We start from the raw sequence: 23,050 nt of genomic DNA on the forward strand, positions 1-23,050 counted from the left end.
GACAGGCTGGATGTGATGCCCAAAGCTTTACAGAAAGCTTTCCATACCTGGGAGACAAACTGGGGACCCCTGTCAGAGACAATATCAGTGGGTAGACCATGAGAGCGGAGCACATGTTCAACCAAAATATCAGCCGTCTCTCTGGCAGTGGGCAGTTTAGGTAGGGCCAAAAAATGAGCAAACTTAGAAAAACGATCAATCACAGTAAGAATGACAGTCTTTCCAGACGAGGGGGGAAGTCCAGTGACAAAATCCAATGCAATGTGGGACCAGGGCCGGCTGGGTATTGGCAGAGGTCGTAGATGACCAGCGCTGGCCTGGGTGGAGTTCTTACTCCGTGCACATACCGTACAAGCAGCAATGAAGCCTCGAGTGTCCGCCTCAATCCTGGGCCACCAGAACTTCCGTCGCACAAAGTCCAGGGTCCGAGTAACTCCAGGGTGACAGGTAAGGGGAGACGAGTGAGCCCACTGAAGTACCTGGGAGCGAACAGACTCAGGGACAAACAACCGGTTAGGAGGACCGCTCCCAGGGTCAGCTTGATGATGTTGAGCCTGTCTAACAATCCCTTCGATGTCACATGTAACGGCCACAATGCTGCAGGTAGGAGGCAAGATGGGTTCAGGGTTACTACCAGTATCAACAGCAGAATGAACACGAGACAGGGCATCAGGCTTGACGTTGCGTGACCCAGGACGGTAAGACAGAGAAAAATTGAATCTCCCAAAAAATAGTGCCCACCTGGCTTGACGGGGATTGAGCTGCTTCGCTGACTGGATGTATGCCAGATTTTTATGATCCGTCCAAACGATGAAGGGTTGTTCCGCCCCCTCCAACCAATGCCGCCACTCCTCGAGAGCCAGCTTAACGGCGAGCAGTTCACGATTGCCAACATCATAATTCCTCTCTGCCTGAGAAAGTTTCTGTGAAAGAAAAGCACAGGGATGCAGTTTGTTATCTTCAGGAGAACGTTGTGACAACACCGCACCTACCCCAGTGTCGGATGCATCCACCTCCACGACAAACTGGCGGTCGGGGTCCGGCTGCATCAGAATGGGAGCCGAGGCGAAGCGATGTTTCAGTTCTTCGAACGCTGATTCGGCCCCTTCATTCCAAGCGAACGGTAGTGATATGGAGGTGAGAGCGGTGAGTGGCACCGCAATGCGGCTGTAGTCCTTGATGAACCTCCTGTAGAAGTTCGCAAACCCCAGGAATCGTTGAAGTTGTTTGCGGGTGGAGGGGGCTGGCCAGTCCGTGACAGCAGAGATCTTAGCTGGGTCCATCCGCAACTCCCCCTGAGCTATTATGTAACCCAAAAAAGAGGTCTCAGACACATGAAATTCACATTTCTCCATCTTCACAAATAGCTTGTTCTCCAACAACCTTTGCAACACCTGGCGCACATGCGCTCATGTTCCTGGGAGGACTCAGAGAAAATCAGGATATCATCCAGATAGACAAAAACAAAACGATTCAACATGTCCCGAAGGACATCGTTCACTAGTGCCTGAAAAACAGCAGGGGCATTAGACAACCCAAAAGGCATAACCAGATACTCAAAATGTCCCAAGGGTGTGTTGAAGGCAGTCTTCCATTCATCACCTTTACGAATGCGCACCAGGTGATACGCATTTCGTAGATCCAGTTTGGTAAAGATAGTTGCACCATGAAGGAGGGGAAAAGCAGAATTAATTAAAGGCAGAGAATATTTGTTCTTAATGGTGATGTTGTTAAGTCCACGGAAATCAATACAGGGTCTGAGGGTCTTATCCTTCTTTCCAACAAAAAGAATCCCGCTCCTACAGGTGACGAGGAAGGACGAATAATACCTGCCGCCAAGGAGTCCCGAATGTAGTTCTCCATAGCCTCCGTCTCCGGGCGGGAGAGATTGTACAGGCGACTGCTAGGGAGAGGGGCTCCTGGCTGGAGGTCAATGGCGCAGTCGTAAGGCCGGTGAGGAGGAAGAGAAGTAGCTCTGTGTTTGCAGAAAACGGATGCCAGGTCATGATACACGTCATGGACAGCAGAGAGATCCATGGACTCCAGTGGAGGTTGAGGCACAGTGCTGGCAGGGGTCTGAGCAGAACACAAACAATTCACATGACAAAATGTGCTCCATGAAACAATTTTACCTGTCACCGAATCAATGTGTGGATTGTGTCGTATGAGCCAGGGGATACCAAGGACCAGGGGGGTCTGTGGGCAGTCAATTATGTGAAACTGAATGTTCTCCTGATGATTACCCGACACTCTGAGACAAACAGGCACAGTCTGATGAGTAATACGGGTCAACAATTGTCCATTTAGACCCTTAGCCTGCAGCGGACGGTCCATAGGTACAGTCTCTAACTCCATTTGTTGAGCCAACTCTCGATCCAAAAAGCTTTCATCGGCACCAGAGTCAACCAGCGCACTAACAGGGAAATTCTGGGACTGCCACTGGAGGGATGCCTGGAGCAGAATGCGGGGAGAAGAGGAAGAATCCGCTGCTCGGCTCACCAAAACTTCTCCCATTAATGATGAGCCGGCCCTTTTCCCGGACGAACTGGGCAGGAAGGAACGAAATGACCAGTCTCTCCACAATATAGGCAGGCCCGAGCCTGAATACAACGTGCACGCTCCTCTGAGGACAACCGTGCACGACCCACCTCCATGGCTTCGGGTTCAGTGCTCCTAGTATCGACTCGGGAAGACTCGGCCCTCTCCGTAGGGAAGAGGCGGGGAGGAGTTTGTTGACGACAGACAGGTTGCTTGGAACTACCACTCCTCTCCCGGCGGCGCTCCCGAATCCGATTATCCAACCTGATGGTGAGTGAAATAAGATTATCCAGCGTAGGCGATTCATCATATGACACCAATTCATCCTTCAAGGTCTCAGCCAAAGCATTAATGAACACTCCTTGTAATGCCTCGTCATTCCAACCACTCACTGCCGCTAAAGTTCGAAACTCCACTGCCATCTCCGCCACACTGCGAGACCCCTGCCGAAGAGAAAACAAACGTTTAGCAGCCTCCTTGCCCCGTACGGGGTGGTCGAAATCCTTCCTCATCTCAGTGGTGAAGGCAACGTAAGCGTTGCAAATGTCCGACTGGCTCTCCCAGACCGCGGATCCCCAGGAACGAGCGGAACCGCTAGTAGAGTTGATAAGGTAGGCAATACGGGCTCTCTCGGAGGCGTAGGTGAGGGGCTGTTGTTCAAACACCAACGAGCATTGGGTCAAAAAATCACCACAGGTTCCCATGTTCCCGTCATAGCGCTCTGGAGCAGGAACAAAAGGCTCTCTGATCTGGGCTGGAGGGGCAGGAAAAACAGGTGGAGCAGGAGAAGGAGCAGTTTGTATGCCATGCACGAGGGGTGCATTATTAACTTGAGTAGTAAGGGCAGACACTTGATTGGTGAGTAATTGAACCTGATTAAACAGCACCTGACTGTTCTCAGAAATAGTCTTAAACAAAGTATCATGTTGGCCAAGTAAAATGCCCTGATTGGCTATGGCAGTCCGAATCTGAGTGCACTCTGGGGTGGTATCCGAGCTACTGTCTGCTGTGTTCATCATGGTCAGATCATACTGTCACGATTTAACTAGATAGGAACCCAAATGCAGACAACTACACAGAGCCAGAGAAGGTTAAACAGGTTTATTTACAATGTGCAATTGTCCAGGTTTCCAAAAATAGGGTAAGAGCAAGTCCAGGTTTACAGGGAGGGTAACAGATCCAGGTTCTGAGCATGAGTGGTACCGTAACGTCCTAGTGTCCGTGGTGAGTCCAAAAGGGAGGTCCGGTAGTGGAAAGCAGGGTGGTGGTGGCAGGAGTGAAGCGGAGGCAGGAGTCAGGTTCCAATAATCTGTGGCACAGGAGAAAAGTAAATAGAACAGGCCAAAAACACAAAGAGCGAAAACAAGCAGGTTGAGTCAACAGCGAGACTAACATGGTCGTCTTGACTATGATCTGACGATGAGTGGCAAGTTTGACCGGGTCTTTAAGGCTGAGGTGATTATGGTGAATGAGCTGCAGCTGGAACCCTGACTCCCGCACACCAGACTTCACTTCTGCAATCAAAACAGACAGAGGGGAGGGAGAGAGCAGAGAGAGAGCTACCTAGCAGCAGTAGGCCTTTTTTTTTTTTTTTTTCACCTTTATTTAACCAGGTAAGCCAGTTGAGAACAGGTTCTCATTTACAACTGCGACCTGGCCAAGATAAAGGAAAGCAGTGCAATAAAAACAACACAGAGTTACATATGGGGTAAAAAACATAAAGTCAAAAATACAACAGAAAATATATATACAGTGTGTGCAAATGTAGCAAGTTATGGAGGTAAGGCAATAAATAGGCTATAGTGCAAAATAATTACAATAGTATTAACACTGGAATGCTAGATATGCAAGAGATTATGTGCAAATAGAGATACTGGGGTGCAAAAGAGCAAAATAAATAACAATATAGGGATGAGGTAGTTGGGTGGGCTAATTTCAGATGGGCTGTGTACAGGTGCAGTGATCGGTAAGGTGCTCTGACAACTGATGCTTAAAGTTATTGAGGGAGATAAGAGTCTCCAGCTTCAGAGATTTTTGCAATTCGTTCCAGTCATTGGCAGCAGAGAACTGGAAGGAATGGCGGCCAAAGGAGGTGTTGGCTTTGGGAATGACCAGTGAGATATACCTGCTGGAGCGCAGACTACGGGTGGGTGCTGCTATGGTGACCAATGAGCTAAGATAAGGCGGGGATTTGCCTAGCAGTGATTTATAGATGGCCTGGAGCCAGTGGGTTTGACGACGAACATGTAGTGAGGACCAGCCAACAAGAGCGTACAGGTCACATATGGGGCTTTGGAGACAAAACGGATGGCACTGTGATAGACTACATCCAATTTGCTGAGTAGAGTGTTGGAGGCTATTTTGTAAATGACATCGCCGAAGTCAAGGATCGGTAGGATAGTCAGTTTTACGAGGGCATGTTTGGCAGCATGAGTGAAGGAGGCTTTGTTGCGAAATAGGAAGCCGATTCTAGATTTAACTTTGGATTGGAGATTCTTTATGTGAGTCTGGAAGTTGAATTTACAGTCTAACCAGACACCTAGGTATTTGTAGTTGTCCACATACTCTAGGTCAGACCCGTCGAGAGTGGTGATTCTAGTGGTGATTCCAGCAGCGTTCGATTGAAAAGCATGCATTTAGTTTTACTAGTGTTTAAGAGCAGTTGGAGGCTACTGAAGGAGTGTTGTATGGCATTGAAGCTCGTTTGGAGGTTTGTTAACACAGTGTCCAATGAAGGGCCAGATGTATACAAAATGGTGTCACCAGCAGCAAGAGTCACCAGCAGCAAGAGCGACATCATTGATATACACAGAGAAAAGTGTCGGCCCAAGAATTGAACCCTGTGGCACCCCCATAGAGACTGCCATAGGTCCAGACAACAGGCCCTCCGATTTGACACACTGAACTCTATCTGAGAAGTAGTTGGTGAACCAGGCGAGGCAGTCATTTGAGAAACCAAGGCTATTTAGTCTGCCAATAAGAATGTGGTGGTTGACAGAGTCGAAAGCCTTGGCCAGGTCGATGAAGACGGCTGCACAGTACTGTCTATTATCAATCGCGGTTATAATATCGTTTAGGACCTTGAGCGTGGCTGAAGTGCACCCATGACCAGCTCGGAAACCGGATTGCATAGCGGAGAAGGTACGGTGGTATTCGAAATGGTCGGTGATCTGTTTGTTAACTTGGCTTTCAAATACTTTCGAAAGGCAGGGCAGGATGGATATAGGTCTGTAGCAGTTTGGATCTAGAGTGTCACCCCCTTTGAAGAGGGGGATGACCGTGGCAGCTTTCCAATCTCTGGGGATTAAGATTGAGAGGAAATTACTTTTAAGGAACAACCAGGCATCCTCTACTGACGGAATGAGATCTATATCCATCCAGGATACCTGGGCCAGGTCAATTAGGAAGGCCTCCTCGCTAAAGTGTTTTAGGGAGCGTTTGACAGTGATGAGGGGTGGTCGTTTGACCGCGGACCCGTTACGGACGCAGGCAATAAGGCAGTGATCGCTGAGATCCTGGTTGAAGACAGCTGAGGTGTATTTAGAGGGTATGTTAGTCAGGATGATATCTATGAGGGTACCCATGTTTACGGATTTAGGGTTGTACCTGGTAGGTTCGTTGATAATTTGCGTGAGGTTGAGGGCATCTAGTTTGGATTGTAGGATGGCTGGGGTATTAAGCATATCCCAATTTAGGTCACCAAGCAGTACGAACTCTGAGGATAAATGGGGGCAATCAATTCACATATGGTGTCCAAGGCACAGCCTGGGGGCTGAGGGGGGTCTGTAGCAAGCGGCAACAGTGAGAGACTTATTTCTGGAAAGGTGGATTTTTAGAAGTAGAAGCTCAAACTGTTTGGGCACAGATATATTAACACTAGGGACATTGTTTCCCTAGCTAGGGCTGACAGTGAGGACTTGTGAAGAGCAGAATCAACAACCTCTGCATAATCAAAACAGTTGCTTTGTGAGAAGATGTTAAAGTTCACAGTTAGCCATTGTTATGTAAATGTCAGCTGAAAAGCACTAGTGGCCTGGCTTTGGCCCCAAGTGAGAGCAGGTCCGCCCACATAGATGGAAACAGAAAAGTCTGACCCTTTTGGGTAAAACACTGAGGTAAATCCTGTGTGGAAATGCGCCACAAGAGTAGGAGTGCTGATCTAGGGTCAGGTCCCACCAGTCAATATAATTTGATTCATTATGATCTAAAATTAAAAACTGTTCCTAGATCAGCACTCTTACTCTAAGTTGCTTTGTGAATATGGGTCCAGATAAGACAAGTTGACCCTAGACCTCCGACACATAAACTATTGCAAAATAATGACTGGGGACTGAGACATGTTGGTTGGGAGACACTGCGGCCTTGTCCATTGTCACCCCTGGACAGGGCCAGCCAGGAAGGAGCTTACCCAACCACTATGAGACAGTGGTTGTGTGGCTTGCAGAGGCAGAGGTGTGCTTAGCAGATCTGAAAGAGAGGCACAACATTATTTGAATGAGAATTCAGTACACTTGACATTTCAAACAGAATTCAGTATTCTTCATGCTGATGATTTGTACAACTTGAGATAGATAGCAATACAGTACAAATATATTATAACATAATATGGAATGTATCACAGATACAGATGATGTGCATGAGGTGGTTTAAAATAATACAATTACTACAGGTAGCTAGCTCTATCCATGCTTTTCCTGAAAATGTTAATCTGATGTTATAGCTAGCTAGTTGATGTTGCTCTAGCTAGCTCACCCAATGTAGGCTTTTCTCCTCCTTGCTGGTGTGCAGATGCATGACTACATGATCATTGGCTGTAACATTTAATGGACACTAGAACAACAAAAACTAGCTAGCTACATTATATCAGATATACATTTTCAGGACCAGCAACTCACATAGCAAGCCAATAAAATGAATATAATTGCATTGGTTCTACATTGACATCTTGCTAGCTAATACAGATAGAATCTGAGCGATCTCACATTTGTATCTCTGTAGCAGTTAGCTCTCATCTTGTCTGGGCACTGCATCAGCCAGATGAAACAACTGCACACCTAACGGGCCCAGGTGACAGACCCAGGCTGATAGCGGTTAAGTTCTGAGGTTCAAGGAAGCTATTCTGGAAAAAGCCAAGAGGATCGTACAGTACCAGTCAAAAGTTTGGACACATCTACTCATTCAAGGGTTTTCCTTTATTTTTCCTATTTTCTACATTGTAGAATAATAGCGAAGATATCAAAACTATGAAATAACACATATGGAATCATGTAGTAACCAAAAAAGTGTTAAACAGATTCTTCAAATAGCCACCCTTTGCCTTGATGACAGCTTTGCACACTCTTGGAATTCTCTCAACCAGCTTCACCTGGAATGCTTTTGCAACAGTCTTGAAGGAGTTCCCAGATATGCTGAGCACTTCTTGGCTGCTTTCACAGACAGTGTCACCAGCAAAGCACCCCCACACCATAACACCTCCTCCTCCATGCTTTACGGTGGGAAATACACATGCGGAGATCATCTGTTGACCCACACTTTGTCTCACAAAGACACGGCGGGTGGAACAAAATATCTCCAATTTGGACTCCAGACCAAAGGACACATTTCCACCGGTCTAATGTCCATTGCTCATGTTTCTTGGCCCAAGCAGGTCTCTTCTTCTTATTGGTGTCCTTTAGTAGAGGTTTCTTCGCAGCAATTCGACCATGAAGACCTGATTCACAGAGTCCCCTCTAAACAGTTGATGTTGAGATGTGTCTGTTAGTTGAACTCTGTGTAGCATTTATTTGTACTGCAATTTCTGAGGCTGGTAACTCTAATGAACTTATCCTCTGCAGCAGAGGTAACTCTGGGTCTTCCATTCCTGTGGCGGTCCTCATGAGAGCCAGTTTCATCATAGCGCTTGATGGTTTTTGCGACTGCACTTGAAGAAACTTTCAAAGTTCTTGAACTTTTCTGTATTGACTGACCTTCATGTCTTAAAGTAATGATGGACTGTCATTTCTCTTTGCTTATTTCAGCAGTTCTTGACTAAATATGAAATTGGTCTTTTACCAAATAGGGCTATCTTCTGTAATGCCAAGAGTGTCACAACACAACTGATTGGCTCAAATGCATTTAGAAGGAAAGAAATTCCACAAATTAACTTTTAAGAAGGGACACTAATTGAAATGAATTCCAGGTGACTACCTCTTGAAGCTGGTTGAGAGAATGCTAAGAGTGTGCAAAGCTGTCATCAAGGCAAAGGGTGGCTATTTGAAGAATCTCAAATATAAAATATATTTTGATTTGTTTAACACTTCTTTGGTTACTACATGATTCCATTCGTGTTATTTCATAGTTTTGATGTCTTCACTATTATTCTACAATGTAAAAATAGTAAAAATAAAGACAATTTCTTGAATAAGTAGGTGTGTCCAAACTTTTGACTGGTAGTGTATATCTTCCTCAACGAGGACTATCCTGAAGCTTTGCGCCAGAAGAGAAAATAACTTAACCCAGCCATTAAAGCTGCCAGAGTGCGTGGGGACATTGCCTACATCTGCTATGCCAAGCTTATTGTCCACCCTCCCTCCCAAAAGCCTGGAAGGGATGATAGAGCCAAAACTATGGGTTCTTAACTTCAACCCCTCAGCACACACACACTTACACACACCAACTGTGTCACGCCCTGGCTCTGGGGACACTGTTATGTTGAGCCAGGGTGTGTAGATCAATGTGTTTTGTTTCTATGGGTGCTATTTCTATGTTGGCCAGAGTGGCTCCCAATCAGAGGCAACGAGTGTCAGGTGTTGCTGGCTGTCTCTGATTGGGAGCCATATTTATACAGTCTGTTTTTCATTCGTGTTTGTGGGATTTTGTTTCCAGTCGGTTTGTGTTAGACCGTGAACTGTCACGATATCGTTTTGTTGTTTTGGTCATTTGACGCTAAATAAAGAGTATGTTTGCCTGCAACGCTGCGCCTTGGTCCTCATCTCTGTTAGACGATCGTGACAAACTGATTAATGGACTGCTGAATGTCTATATTTTTCTCTTGCTTTGTTTACTGTTTTCCATATTATGTCTATCTCTGATAAGCTACCCAGGAAAGGGCTGAAAATAGCCCATACTAATATATGTAGCCTTAGAAAAAAGGTTATTGAAATCAATAACTTGCTAACATCAGATAACATTAATATATTAGCCATTTCTGAGACTCACTTAGATAATTCATTTGATGATACAGCAGAAGCAATACAAGGATATAACATCTATAGAAGAGACAGGAATGCTTATGTGGGAGGTGTTGCTGTATATTGTCACAATCGTCGACAGAAGCGGACCAAGGCGCAGCGTGATAGGCGTACATAATTTATTAAGTGTACACAACAAGAACCAAAACAACAAAACGATACGTGAAGTCCTAGGTCATAACACAAACTTTACGGAACAAGATCCCACAATCAACTGTGCAAAACAGGCTGCCTAAGTATGGTTCCAGATCAGAGAAAACGAGCTACAGCTGATTCTGATTGGGAACCACCCTGGCCAACATAGATCTAAACGATCTAGAATAAACACATAGAACAACTAAACATAGGAACTAACACCCTGGCTCAACATTAAAGAGTCCCCAGAGCCAGGGCGTGACAGTACCCCCCCCAAAGGCGCGGACTGCGACCGCGCCAACCAAACACCACAGGGGAGGGGCCGGGTGGGCATTCCGCCTCGGAGGCGGATCCGGCTCCGGGCGTGACCACCACTCTCTCTCTCGCCCTCGTGGTCTGGCCCTGCTGGCCGGAGCTGGACTGAACACCGGTGGAGCGGATTGCTCTGGCTCCGGCGTGGAGCAGCTGACCGGTGCCGGACCAGGCACAGGTGGAACAGGCACGGACCGTGCCGGACTGACAGCAGCGCACCACTGGCTTGGTGCGGGGGAGCGGGAACGGGCCGGACCGGGCTGACGACGCGCACCCCTGGCTTGGGCGGGGAGCAGGAACGGGCCGGACCGGGCTGGCGACGCCGCACCACTGGCTTGGTGCGGGAGCAGGAACAGGCCGGACCGGGCTGGCGACGCGCACCACTGGCTTGGTGCGGGGAGCAGGAACAGGCCGGACCGGGCTGGCGACGCGCACCACTGGCTTGGTGCGAGGGACAGGAACAGGCCGGGCCGGACTGGCGACGCGCACCACAGGCTTGGTGCGGGGAGTAGGACCAGGCCGGACCGGGCTGGCGACGCGCACCACAGGCTTGGTGCGGGGAGCAGGAACAGGCCGGACCGGGCTGGCGACGGGCACCACAGGCTTGGTGCGAGGGACAGGAACAGGCCGGGCCGGACTGGCGACGCACACCACAGGCTTGGTGCGGGGAGCAGGAACAGGCCGGACCGGGCTGGCGACGCGCACCAAAAGGCTTGGTGCGAGGAGCAGGAACAGGCCGGACCGGGCTGGCGACGCGCACCACAGGCTTGGTGCGAGGGACAGGAACAGGCCGGGCCGGACTGGCGACGCGCACCACAGGCTTGGTGCGGGGAGCAGGAACAGGCCGGACCGGGCTGGCGACGCGCACCAAAAGGCTTGGTGCGAGGAGCATGAACAGGCCGGACCGGGCTGGCGACGCGCACCACAGGCTTGGTGCGAGGGACAGGAACAGGCCGGACCGTACTGGGAACACACACCACTGGCCTTGTGCGGGGATCAGGAACGGGCCGGACCGGACTGGTAACACACCCAGTACCTCTCGCCGTGCCTCTACACTCTCCTTCCCCCTCATGACCAATGGCCCCCGTAACCTGGTGGCCTCCTCTCCTAGTCCACAAACTCGCCCTGTAGCTGTCTCCAGCAGCCCCGTCGTCCATGTCGTGTGCCCCCCCAAAATTTTTTATTGGGGTTTCCTCTCGCTTGTCCGACGACGGCCCAGTTGGCGCCGCTTCTTCTCTCCTGCCTGGGCATCCTCCCTCATCGCCCTCCGGTAGCGGACGGCCTCCTCCTCTGTGATTCTCCCCCAACCGAGGAGGACATCCACTAGAGTAACCTCCTGTTCCTTACCCGGCGTTTGCTCCTGCACACGCTGCTTGGTCCTATTACGGTGGGATCTTCTGTCATGATCGTCGACAGAAGCGGACCAAGGCGCAGCATGATAGGCGTACATACTTTATTAAGTGTACACAACAAGAACCAAAACAACAAAACGATACGTGAAGTCCTAGGTCATAACACAAACCTTACGGAACAAGATCCCACAATCAACTGTGCAAAACAGGCTGTCTAAGTATGGTTCCCAATCAGAGACAACGAGCTACAGCTGCCTCTGATTGGGAACCACCCTGGCCAACATAGATCTAAACGATCTAGAATAAACACATAGAACAACTAAACATAGGAACTAACACCCAAATTCCAAAATGTATTATATGTCGGACCCCAGTAAGACTAGCTGTCGGCATAGGCATCGGCTAATGGGGATCCTAATAAATCTAATCAATTCAAAAACTAGCATCAGCTTCGTAGCGGTTATGCTATGTGGAAACACTCATTTAAATTCTCATCACCCTCACCAACATCATGTGGTAGCTTTCAAATTATGTGAATATAATTTAGCTAGCTAGTAATTTGTACAAATTTGATCCATATTTAGCACAGTGGAAAGCGTGCCTCCAGACCGGAACCCTGTGAAACGTGAAAGTGAGTTCCAGAATGACAACACCTCACCTGATTGCTCGGAAGAAAAAGCCCTTTCCACTAGAGCTTGTGTATGTCTCTGCTGCTTGCTTGCAGAATAGTTATTTACAACTAAAACATTTTTTACCGAGGTTAGTCGCTAAATTAGTGCCAAAACTCTGAGCTCTGAGATTCGACATCGGCAAATGTCGTTTTGATCCACAGAAGATTCACCAGTTGCAAGTTTAGTAAATGAGATGCATTCATGCTCAAATGTAGTTTCATGCTTGCAAATCTTATTTAATTTATTCACATATGTCTGCAAATGTTGTTGTACTTATTCACACACCATGTTATGTGCTTGCAAGTTTTGTTGCATTTGTTCTCGAAAGAAGCCTGTTTGCAAATATTTTTTGCAAATACAAAATTGATTATACAGGTGCAACTCATATTTTACATTTAAGGCACTATTTTACCTTCATAATGATACTCCTTTAAATTAGCTACATTATACTTCAGCTTTGATGTAATTTCTATGTGTAATTACAATATGTTAACCTTGCACGACCTCAGAAAATGGCAGTAATGTTTTTCGGATCCTGACACACACCAGGACTCCCAGCTTTGGGATCTCTCTCTCGCTCACTCTCTCTGTCTCTCTCTCACTTTTTCTCTCTCTCCCCTTCTCTCCCCTTCTCTCCCCTGTCTCGCTCTCTATCCCCATCTCGCTCTCTCTTTCTCCCTGTCTCTGTCTCTTTCAATCTCTATCTCTCTCTTTCTTTCCCTCTCTTTCTCTCTCTCCCTCCGCTCCTTCTCTCTCCATCCATTAAAGACAGTTAACAGGATTAAAAGGACATTTGCATTAGGATGGGCGGAAAATTGGGACACACACACACAGTACTCAGTGGTAGGGATAAGGGATACACACACGCACACATTTAGAGGCTGTATTTGGGTCAGATTTCAGATTGCATATATTACATTAAGCACAGCCAAAATTATATGAATGAAAGATGGCTGATGGGAGGAAAGTGTGTGTGTGTGTGTGTGTGTGTGTGTGTAAGAAACAGCCTCTCCTCATCAGCAATAGTGTTGATATAATCTTTTTACTCTGATTGAGGGCATCTTAAATGATAGCTCCATCTGTCTCCTTAATCTCGATTAAATTTCTCATATCATACAGATAGTACATCATTACTGTGGACACACCGTTTAATCAAATACACTGGAGGTGAATCCATGCCAACGATAGATGATTTTGATGATCTTGGATTATATTTATGCAGTTACAAACATTCATCTTTATAATAAGATTGGTGGCAACTAAGTCAGAAGTAAGAGTGATCCCACATCACCATGTGTGATGGTTGTCTGTCATGCTTAACTTTCCATGCTAAACTTTCCATCCGTCCATCCCTTCATTCATCCATGGTTTCTATATCTCGACAGAAGAGTTAGAGATGAGTAGAGATATGTGAGTCACAGAGTTGTAGAGTTGAGTCTGACCCTTACAACACTGTCTGTAAACGTGACTAATTAAAATGTTCAATTCAGCTGTGACACACACACACACACACACAGCAGTAAATTAATCAACTTCCCCAGGCAGATTGCAATAGCACCGGATACGGTACGGAGTAGATTGGCAATCCTGAGATTGTGTGTGTGTGTGTGTGTGTGTGTGTGTGTGTGTGTGTGTGTGTGTGTGTGTGTGTGTGTGTGTGTGTGTGTGTGTCTGTATGTGTGTGTGTGTGTGTGTGTGTGTGTGTGAGAGAGAGAGAAATGTGGATAGCATATATGAGCTCTCAGTCTATTCCTTAGAGATCAAATCAAATCAAATTGTATTTGCCACATGCGCCGAATACAACAGGTGTACACATTACAGTGTACAGCTTACATACCTTTTTTAAAATAAATAAAATAACAGTAGGGAGGCTATATACAGGGGGGTACCGGTGCAGAGTCACTGTGCGGGGTCACCGGCTAGTCGAGGTAATTGAGGTAATATGTACATGTGGGTAGAGTTAAAGTGACTATGCATAAATAATAGACAGTGTAGCAGCAGCCTAAAATAGGGTGGTGGGGGTGGGGGAGCAGTGCAAATAGTCCTGGTAGCAATGATTAGCTGTTCAGGAGTCTTATGGATTGGGGGTAGAAGCTGTTGAGAAGCCTTTTGGACCTAGACTTGGCGCTTCCTTTTGTAGTCTGTAATAGGTTTCAAACCCTGCCACATCCGACGAGTGTCAGAGCCGGTGTAGTACGATTCAATCTTAGTCCGGTATTGACTCTTTGCCTGTTTGATGGTTAGTCGGAGGGCATAGCGGAATTTCTTATAAGCGTCCGGGTTAGAGTCCCGCTCCTTGAAAGTGGCAGCTCTACCCTTTAGCCCAGTGCGGATGTTGCCTGTAATCCATGGCATCTGGTTGGGGTATGTACGTACGGTCACTGTGGGGACGACGTCATCGATGCACTTACTGATGAAGCCAGTGACTGATGTGATGTACTCCTCAATGATATCTGAAGAATCCCGGAACATATTCCAGTCTGTGCTAGCAAAACAGTCCTGTAGCTTAGCATCTGCATCATCTGACCACTTTTTTATTAACCGAGTTTCTGGTGCTTCCTGCTTTAGTTTTTGCTTATAAGCAGGAATCAGGAGGATAGAGTTATGGTCAGATTTGCCAAATGGAGGGCGAAGGAGAGCTTGTTATGCGTCTCTGTATGTGGAGTAAAGGTGGTCTAGAGTTTTTTTCCCCCTCTGGTTGCACATTTAACAATCTGGTATAAATTAGGATTAGGCACGGATTTAAGTTTCCCTGCATTAAAGACCCCAGCCACTAGGAGTGCTGCCTCTGGATGAACGTTTTCCTGTTTACTTATGGCCTTATAGAGCTCATTGAGTGCAATCTTAATGCCAGCATCGGTTTGTGGTGGTAGATAGACGGCTACGAAAAATATAGATGAAAAGTCTCTTGGTAAATAATGTGGTCTACAGTTTATCATGAGATACTCTACCTCAGGCGAGCAAAATCTCGAGACTTCCTTAGTATTAGATTTTGTGCACCAACTGTTGTTTACAAAAATACACAGACCACCACCCCTTGTCTTTCTGGAGTCAGCCGTTCTATCCTGCCGATGTAGCGTATAGCCCGTCAGCTGTATGTTGTCCATGTCGTCGTTCAGCCACGACTCGGTGAAACATAAGATATTACAGTTTTTAATGTCCCGTTGGTAAGATAACCGTAATCTTAAATCGTCCAATTTGTTCTCAAATGATTGAACATTGGCTAATTGGATTTATGGAAGAGGCAGTTTACTCGCTCGCCGTCGGATCCTTACAAGGCACCCCGACCTACGTCCACGATATCTCAGTCTCTTTCTCATGCGAATGATGGGGATTTGGGCCTTGTCGGGTGTCTGTAGGATATCCTTCGCGTCCGGCTTGTTGAAGAAAAAATCTTCGTCCAATACGAGGTGAGTAATCGCTGTCCTGATATCCAGAAGCTATTTTTGGTCATAAGAGACGGTGGCAGAAACATTATGTACAGAATAAATTACAAATAACGCGAAAAAACACACATAATAGTACAATTGGTTAGAGAGCTGTAAAACGGCAGCCATCTTCTCCGGCGCCAATTATAACATTAACCTCCAGTCACTTAGTGTAGTGGCCACTATTATGTAGGGGTCAGTAGCGGTCGGTGACGTTTAAGATGAGGGAGGATGATTTTTTTTTTATGAGCATGGCCTTATTTCTATTACAGCATATTGGATGACTGTCATTCAGCTCGATGTAACATCGATAGGTTTAGGCTACTACATGATATTCCCTATACCCATCATGAGGTTGCTACAACGTAGAGTATGAATGAAAGTTTACAACGTAGGTGCACAGGTCGAGTAATCAAGGTGACAGACAGTAACACATTCAACACTGCCTTGCACACTCTTGCCTGCATCTAGCTGATCTTGGGTGTAATCATTAGTCCAACAGTTGCAAACGAGAGTTTCTATTGGACACATTCATTATGTTTATCCCCGTTTCGATACGTTTGCTTCTGTTTAAGAAATATTTTTCAACAAAATTGGTGAATGAATACACCCCTGATCACACGCAAACACATTTCACTTTCATAGCAGCCACATACAAACAGCATGAACATTTTGCTCATTGTATAATTCCTTCTCGCATCTACGTGCTCTCCTCCTCTCACCTTTTCCCTTCGCTTGTGGACTTCAGTGCACAACACACCAGCCGTCTGTGACCAGGCAAAAAAAAACTTTACAAGCCAAACCTTCATGACATAACCGCTACACACAGCCTACATCGTTGTCACCATATTAGCTAACATCTCATAGTCAACATAGCTAATAGAACTAAAGCGTTAATAAACCCGCTACATGCAGTACAGTCAGCAAGTAGTTTAGCAGTTACACCGGAGGGCCCCGGAGGCAATAAACTAATAAAACCACAAGCTTATCTTGACTTGGAAGAGTTCCAGTGTTTGGATAGCTGTAGCATCCCTCTCTGTTTGAGCCGGGTGTTTGAGTAGGCTAAACTAGCTAGCTGCATTCGCTAGCTAAGTGAAAGTGAAAGTGAAAAAATACAACTAAATATAGCTATCTCTTTCTCTTGCTTCTTCTTCACTTTTAAAGATATTAATTTGTTAAAAACTTTTCAAATATTGTCTTTCTCTCTCTTTGAGTCAACTACTCACCACATTTTATGCATTGTAGTGCTGGCTAGCTGTAGTTTACGCTTTCAGTACTAGATTAATTCTCTGATCCTTTGATTGGGTGGACAACATGTCAGTTCATGCCGCAAGAGCTCTGATAGGTTGGAGGACGTCCTCTGGAAGTTGTCATAATTACTGTGTAAGTCTATGAAAGGGGGTGAGAACCATGAACCTCCTATGTTTTGTGTTGAAGTCAATGTACCCAGAGAAGGACGGAAACTAGCTGTCCTCCGGCTACACCATGGTGCTACCCTACAGAGTGCTGTTGAGGCTACTGTAGACCTGAATATACGTTAATATATTTAGTATAGTTTTATCTAAAAAGGACAACTTTTTTTATGTTTCACTATTTCTATTAAATTCACTGAGGAGGATGGTCTTCCCCTTCCTCCTCTGAGGAGCCTCCACTGGTAGGGGTACAGGGGGGAGGGGGGAGAAGAGAAGAGAAGGGGGAATGGGGGAGAGGGGAGAGAGAAGAAAAGATAAGGAAGAGGCAAAGAGGGGAGATAGGGGGACTGTGTGTGTGAGTGAGTGTGTATGGGGGGGATGGAGGAAGAGGGAGAGAGGTGGAGAGGGGAGTAGAAGGGGAGGAGAGGGAGAGGGAGAGGGAAGAGTGGGGAGTGAAAGAGGGGACCGTTCTCCCCTAAAGCCCCAACATGCTTTTTCATTAGCTAACAAATGTTGTTAATTTGACAAGTCTGGTGTGTGTGTGTGTGTGTGTGTGTGTGTGTGTGTGTGTGTGTGTGTGTGTGTGTGTGTGTCCTATACCCCTTGGGGCACTGATGCCAAAAGTCTCTCCCCTCTCTGACCATCCTATCCCCTCTTCCCTCCCTCCATCTGTCCGGAAACAAATTAGAATGGTGTGACACAAATGGGTAGATTAATAAATGCGTGTACAGGGATGGATGGATGAATAATCAAATCACTCTCTGACCTCCTCTTCCCTGCTTCTAGAGACAAGGTGATTATGGGTCATAAAGGTTTGTTCCATGTCTTAAGACTTTATTTGGTGCTATCATGATCATGGCAGGAGAGTGACAGCCATAAACGGACAGACAGGCAGAGAGGGAGAGCGAGAGAGGCCACAAACCAACAGGTAAGATAGTGAGAAGTACCTCTTCCAGCCCATAGAGTTCATAGACTAATGATCTGTCATAGTGTGAATCAATCTGAATGATCATTTATGATCTCAGATCAAATGATAGCATCTTAAGTCTAGAGGTTGTATTGCATGTGTTAACTTCATGCAGGAGAGTGGCAGCCATGATGATATTTTATTTTTGATAATTGTGTAGAGTGGAGATTGATTAATTTCAGTTTGACCTTTCAAGCCTACTTTTTTTTTACAGATTAAAACAGTTTTTAACTGTGTATGGGCTCCCGAGTGGCGCAGCGGTCTAAGGCACTGCATCTCAGTGCTTGAGGCGTCACTACAGACCCTCTGGTTCGATTCCAGCCTGTATCACAACCGGCCGTGATTGGGAATCCCATAGGGCGGCGCACAATTGGCCCAGCGTCGTCCGGGTTTGGCCGGTGTAGGCAGTCATTGTAAATAAGAATTTGTTCTTAACTGACTTGCCTAGTTAAATAAAGGTAAAATACTAAATAAATAAAAAATGTTTTGGGTTATAATTACAGTATAATAACTATTATAAGTTGAAAATATTACGTTTCAAACCATACAGTATGTATAGAGCAGCAGTTGTAACAACCTGACATAGGGGAAGTGAGAAAAATACTACGAAATGAATCATACAGTAGCAGAGAAAGAGTACAAAATGGTTGTTTAACTGAATATATCCACATTAACAGTCACACTGGTACTCAGTACAGTATGAATGGCCATGGCCCAAACACTAATTGGACTGTACCAGAGTAAGTGCCCCTCTGCAAGGCCCCCTTAGCCTTGCAAATTTGCCCATTTGTAAATTAAGATTTGTCTGTATCCTTTCCTCAAAATTCACTAGAAATTAGCATTTAACAGGTTTATCAAACAATAAAATCATATATTAAAATAAGTAAGTTTATAAAAGTACACTAAACATGTTGACAGACTAACCAGGGAAGTGAACTAGACCGAGGGTAAAAGCTAAGACAATAGAGAATATGGGTAAGCCTGTGTGAAGAGGTGTGTCTTTAGTGTGGACTTGAATATGTGTAAGGATTTGTTTAGGTTTTAAACAGAAAACACTGGGAGTGTTGTTTTAACACTGTAGGGTGTATAGCCATATTTGCATATTTCCCAGTATGTCTTTCGAGTGAATGTGAGAGATACCCACCCATGACTGTGTTTGTTAGTGACAGAGACATAGTTGTTGCATTCAATAACTTATATTCCTGAAGCCTTCACCAAGTGACTGCTTAAGTGAATGTGTTTCAATTAAAAGTAAACCCTTTGTGATCACATATTACACATTTCATAAGGCCTTTAGTTATGGCCTAATTATCTTTGACATTGTGGTCTGAAAAATCCTGGCTCATGGGAGACATCAGACCTACAAGTCACAATACGCTGGTTCGTGAAGTGATTAGTAATTCCTATTGGAATCCAGCCAGAGGGTGGATATCCAATCATTTATATATTTTATCACCCACAACCTGCACTCAAAATGATTGCTATGGTAAAGGACTTAACAAACAAGACTAAACCATCTAAACTGGAACAACCATGCAATAAGTCCTTACAGATTGGATTAGTTTAGAAAACGTTAACTTATTTATCTTTGTATAATATATAATCAATGAATCAATCAATGTGCATGAGGAAACATGGATATTAAAACAAACTATTCTAAAAATCTACCTGCAACAAAGCATGCTGGGAAATGTGATAATGAAGCCCCTCCCACATATTTTTCACTCTGCAAGAGTTAACTGAAATGAACTCAACACAGTCCAGTAACAACAACACTACAAGATTTATTGAATCAAATGGCCTGTTCAGTTGTGCTGAAATGTAGGTAAGGTGGCAGACATTCCTTTATGGGCTTTATAAATACGTTTTATTTTTTATTGTTATTTTATTCCTAACACTGATCTGGATAAAAGGCATGGAAAGACAAATCAGTTTCTAATGACTAAATGCACTATAAACAGGACAATGGGAAAGTAAACACTAGTGTTTCAAATCTGAACACTTAGGAGATATAGGTGTTCTCCTGATTTGAAATTGACTGGAAAAAGCTGACTATCATGTTTAATCTTGCATTCTAAACGCCTGTGTTTAAGATGAGAACATTTATTGGCACATCTAAATGCCTAATGTTTCAGTTATAAAAACGGACGTTTAGGCTATAAACGTGTCACGTTTCATGGTTTTACAGTGAACAGTACATGGGCATTATTATAGGCACTATAATAAACGTTATCTGATCACGTGACATCATTAGGCCTACCTGTTGTCGTTTCCAGTGTGGGGCGGGGCTCGAGACTGGCTCGGCTCTGCGCTGCTTGAGACAGTTACAGACGGAGAGAGCGCTCGAGACGGCAGATCTTTGCTATACTTTCCTCCTATTCCGTGATCGGTTCAGTTGTCACGGTGCTGGAATTTGTTTTATCGGGGTGTTGAGAGGGATTATTATTATTTATTGTTTAAAACATATTTCGTTTACGGGGAATATTCGTTGATGTTTAAATTCGGACAGTTTAAATTCTGTGACCAACAACAGCCGGACAGGCAGCGCTAAAGAGCGAACGAAGCCACAACGACTGGGACCAGATGAAGAAAGTCTCGTGTTGATTTAAAACCTAAAGAGCTCGAGATACAGAATGGACATTATTACAGAATTATTAACTTTGCATTACTTTGTCCGTGAGGAATAACATAAACAATATTTATTTAATCCATATTTATGTTGACTTCCTCTGCTCTGGAAATGTTTGTATTTTAAATGCACCGTGCGCTGCTAAAAGCTGGTGCAAGCTATTATTAGTCTGTCAATCAACTCAAACAAGTTTGATAAATGAATAACCTAAACAGCCTATTTATTATATATTTTACTTAATTTAGATACATTTCATGATTCTATTTAACTTCCTTGTATGGTTGTGTGATTGTGCGTTCTCCGTGCTCGTGCTGAATTGAATAATCTAAACACACACTCACATTGAGATGAGACCGGGATCTTTCCATTAAAAGCTCCCTGCACCGGACCAGATCCTACAGTACCGGTACAACTGTGAGTCACGAGCAGAAACATGAGGGCGTCTGGCGTGGTGATCTTCTGGCTTCTCTGGGTGTTATGTCCTATCTCTGGATCTTGGACGGCCACTCTGAGCACTATTGGTGGTAAGTGTCAGTTTGTCCACTCACTGAATGATCCTGACAGTGTGGAGGAATAATGTTGTCAAATGAAATTGAACATCTTCGAAACAGCTACCTAACTTTGGATAGGCCTACGCATTTTGGCACAATTCACAACGCGGTAGCTAGTAGCACCTGCGTATAGCGTACGTGCGGTATGTGAATGGTTAGCTGATCTAGCAGGTGACAGACCTGTAGGCTATGCACAGGTCAACAAGTGTATTGAACTCAGCTGCAGGTTTGTGTGTGTCTCCATTGTTTTTTGTTTACTATTTGGTTTAGAATATGCAGCAAACAGAGTGATTGGTGACGTTGTTTTGGGCAATGTGTGTGTGTGTGTGGGTGTCAGGTGTGTAAGTTTGGAAAGAGGGGGGCTAGCGGTGTGGTGCTCTAAGTGACAGCTTATGTCTGGAGCTGGCCCTGTGTTCCCTGTACTCAATGTCTCTCTCTCTCTCTCTCTCTCTCTCTCTCTCTCTCTCTCTCTCTCTCTCTCTCTCTCTCTCTCTCTCTCTCTCTCTCTCTCTTTCATTCATTCATTCATTCATTCATTCATTCATTCATTCATTCAAATATATATATATTTCAATTTAAGGGCTTTATTTGAATGGGAATACTTATGTTAACATTGCCAAAGCAAGTGAAGTAGATAGTAAACAAAAGTGAAATAAATATTAACAGTAAACATTACTCAGAAGTTCCAAAAGAACAAAGACATTTCAAATGTCATATTATGTATATATATACGGTGTTGTAACAATGTGCAAATAGTTAAAGTACAAATGGGAAAATAAATAAACATAAATATGGGTTGTATTTACAATGGTGTTTGTTCTTCACTGGTTGCCCTTTTCTTGTGGCAACAGGTCACACATCTTGCTGCTGTGATGGCACACTGGTTTTTCACCCAGTAGGTAAGGGAGTTTATCAAAATTGGGTTTGTTTTCAAATTCTTTGTGGATCTCTGTAATCTGAGGGAAATATGTGTCTCTAATATGGTCATACATTTGGCAGGAGGTTAGGAAGTGCAGCTCAGTTTCCACCTCATTTTGTGGGCAGTGTGCACATAGCCTGTCTTCTCTTGAGAGCCAGGTCTGCCTACGGCGGCCTTTCTCAATAGCAAGGCTATGCTCACTGAGTCTGTACATAGTCAAAGCTTTCCTTAAGTTTGGGTCAGTCACAGTGGTCAGGTATTCTGCCACTGTGTACTCTCTGTTTAGAGCCAAATAGCATTCTAGTTTGCTCAGTTTTTTTGTTAATTCTTTCCAATGTGTCAAGTAATTCTCTTTTTGTTTTCTCATGATTTGGTTGGGTCTAATTGTGTTGTTGTGCTGGGGCTCTGTGGGGTCTGTTTGTGTTTGTGAGCAGAGCCCCAGGACCAGCTTACTTAGGGGACTCTTCTCCAAGTTCATCTCTTTGTAGGTGATGGCTTTGTTATAGAATTTAACGGCTCTTTTCTGGATTTTGATAATTAGCGGGTATCGGCCTAATTCTGCTCTGCATGCATTATTTGGTGTTTTTCGTGGTACACAGATATTTTTGCAGAATTCTGCATGCAGAGTCTCAATTTGGTGTTTGTCCCATTTTGTGAATTCTTGGTTGGTGAGCGGACCCCAGAACTCACAACCATAAAGGGCAATGGGTTCTATAACTGATTCAAGTATTTTTTAGCCAGACCATAATTGGTATGTCAAATTTTATGTTCCCTTTGATGACATAGAAGACCCTTCTTGCCTTGTCTCTCAGATCGTTCACAGCTTTGTGGAAGTTACCTGTGGCGCTGATGTTTAGGCCGAGGTATGTATCGTTTTTTGTGTGCTCTAGGGAAACGGTGTCTAGAT

The 23,050-nt window shown here is 45.0% G+C and overlaps 1 protein-coding gene across 1 annotated transcript in view; it reads left to right on the forward strand.

The window, feature by feature from the left end:
- The first annotated feature begins 20,392 nt into the window (after positions 1-20,392).
- Positions 20,393-23,050, forward strand: part of LOC121572450 (semaphorin-4F) — an 89,272-nt gene continuing 86,614 nt past the window's right edge. Inside the window, exon 1 of the mRNA XM_041884523.1 lies at positions 20,393-21,197. Coding sequence (XP_041740457.1) covers positions 21,107-21,197 — 91 coding nt within the window. The 5' untranslated portion in view covers positions 20,393-21,106. The remainder of the gene's footprint in view (positions 21,198-23,050) is intronic.

Source organism: Coregonus clupeaformis, chromosome 8, assembly GCF_020615455.1.
Source record: "Coregonus clupeaformis isolate EN_2021a chromosome 8, ASM2061545v1, whole genome shotgun sequence".
In the NCBI taxonomy this organism is placed as follows: Eukaryota; Metazoa; Chordata; class Actinopteri; order Salmoniformes; family Salmonidae; genus Coregonus; species Coregonus clupeaformis.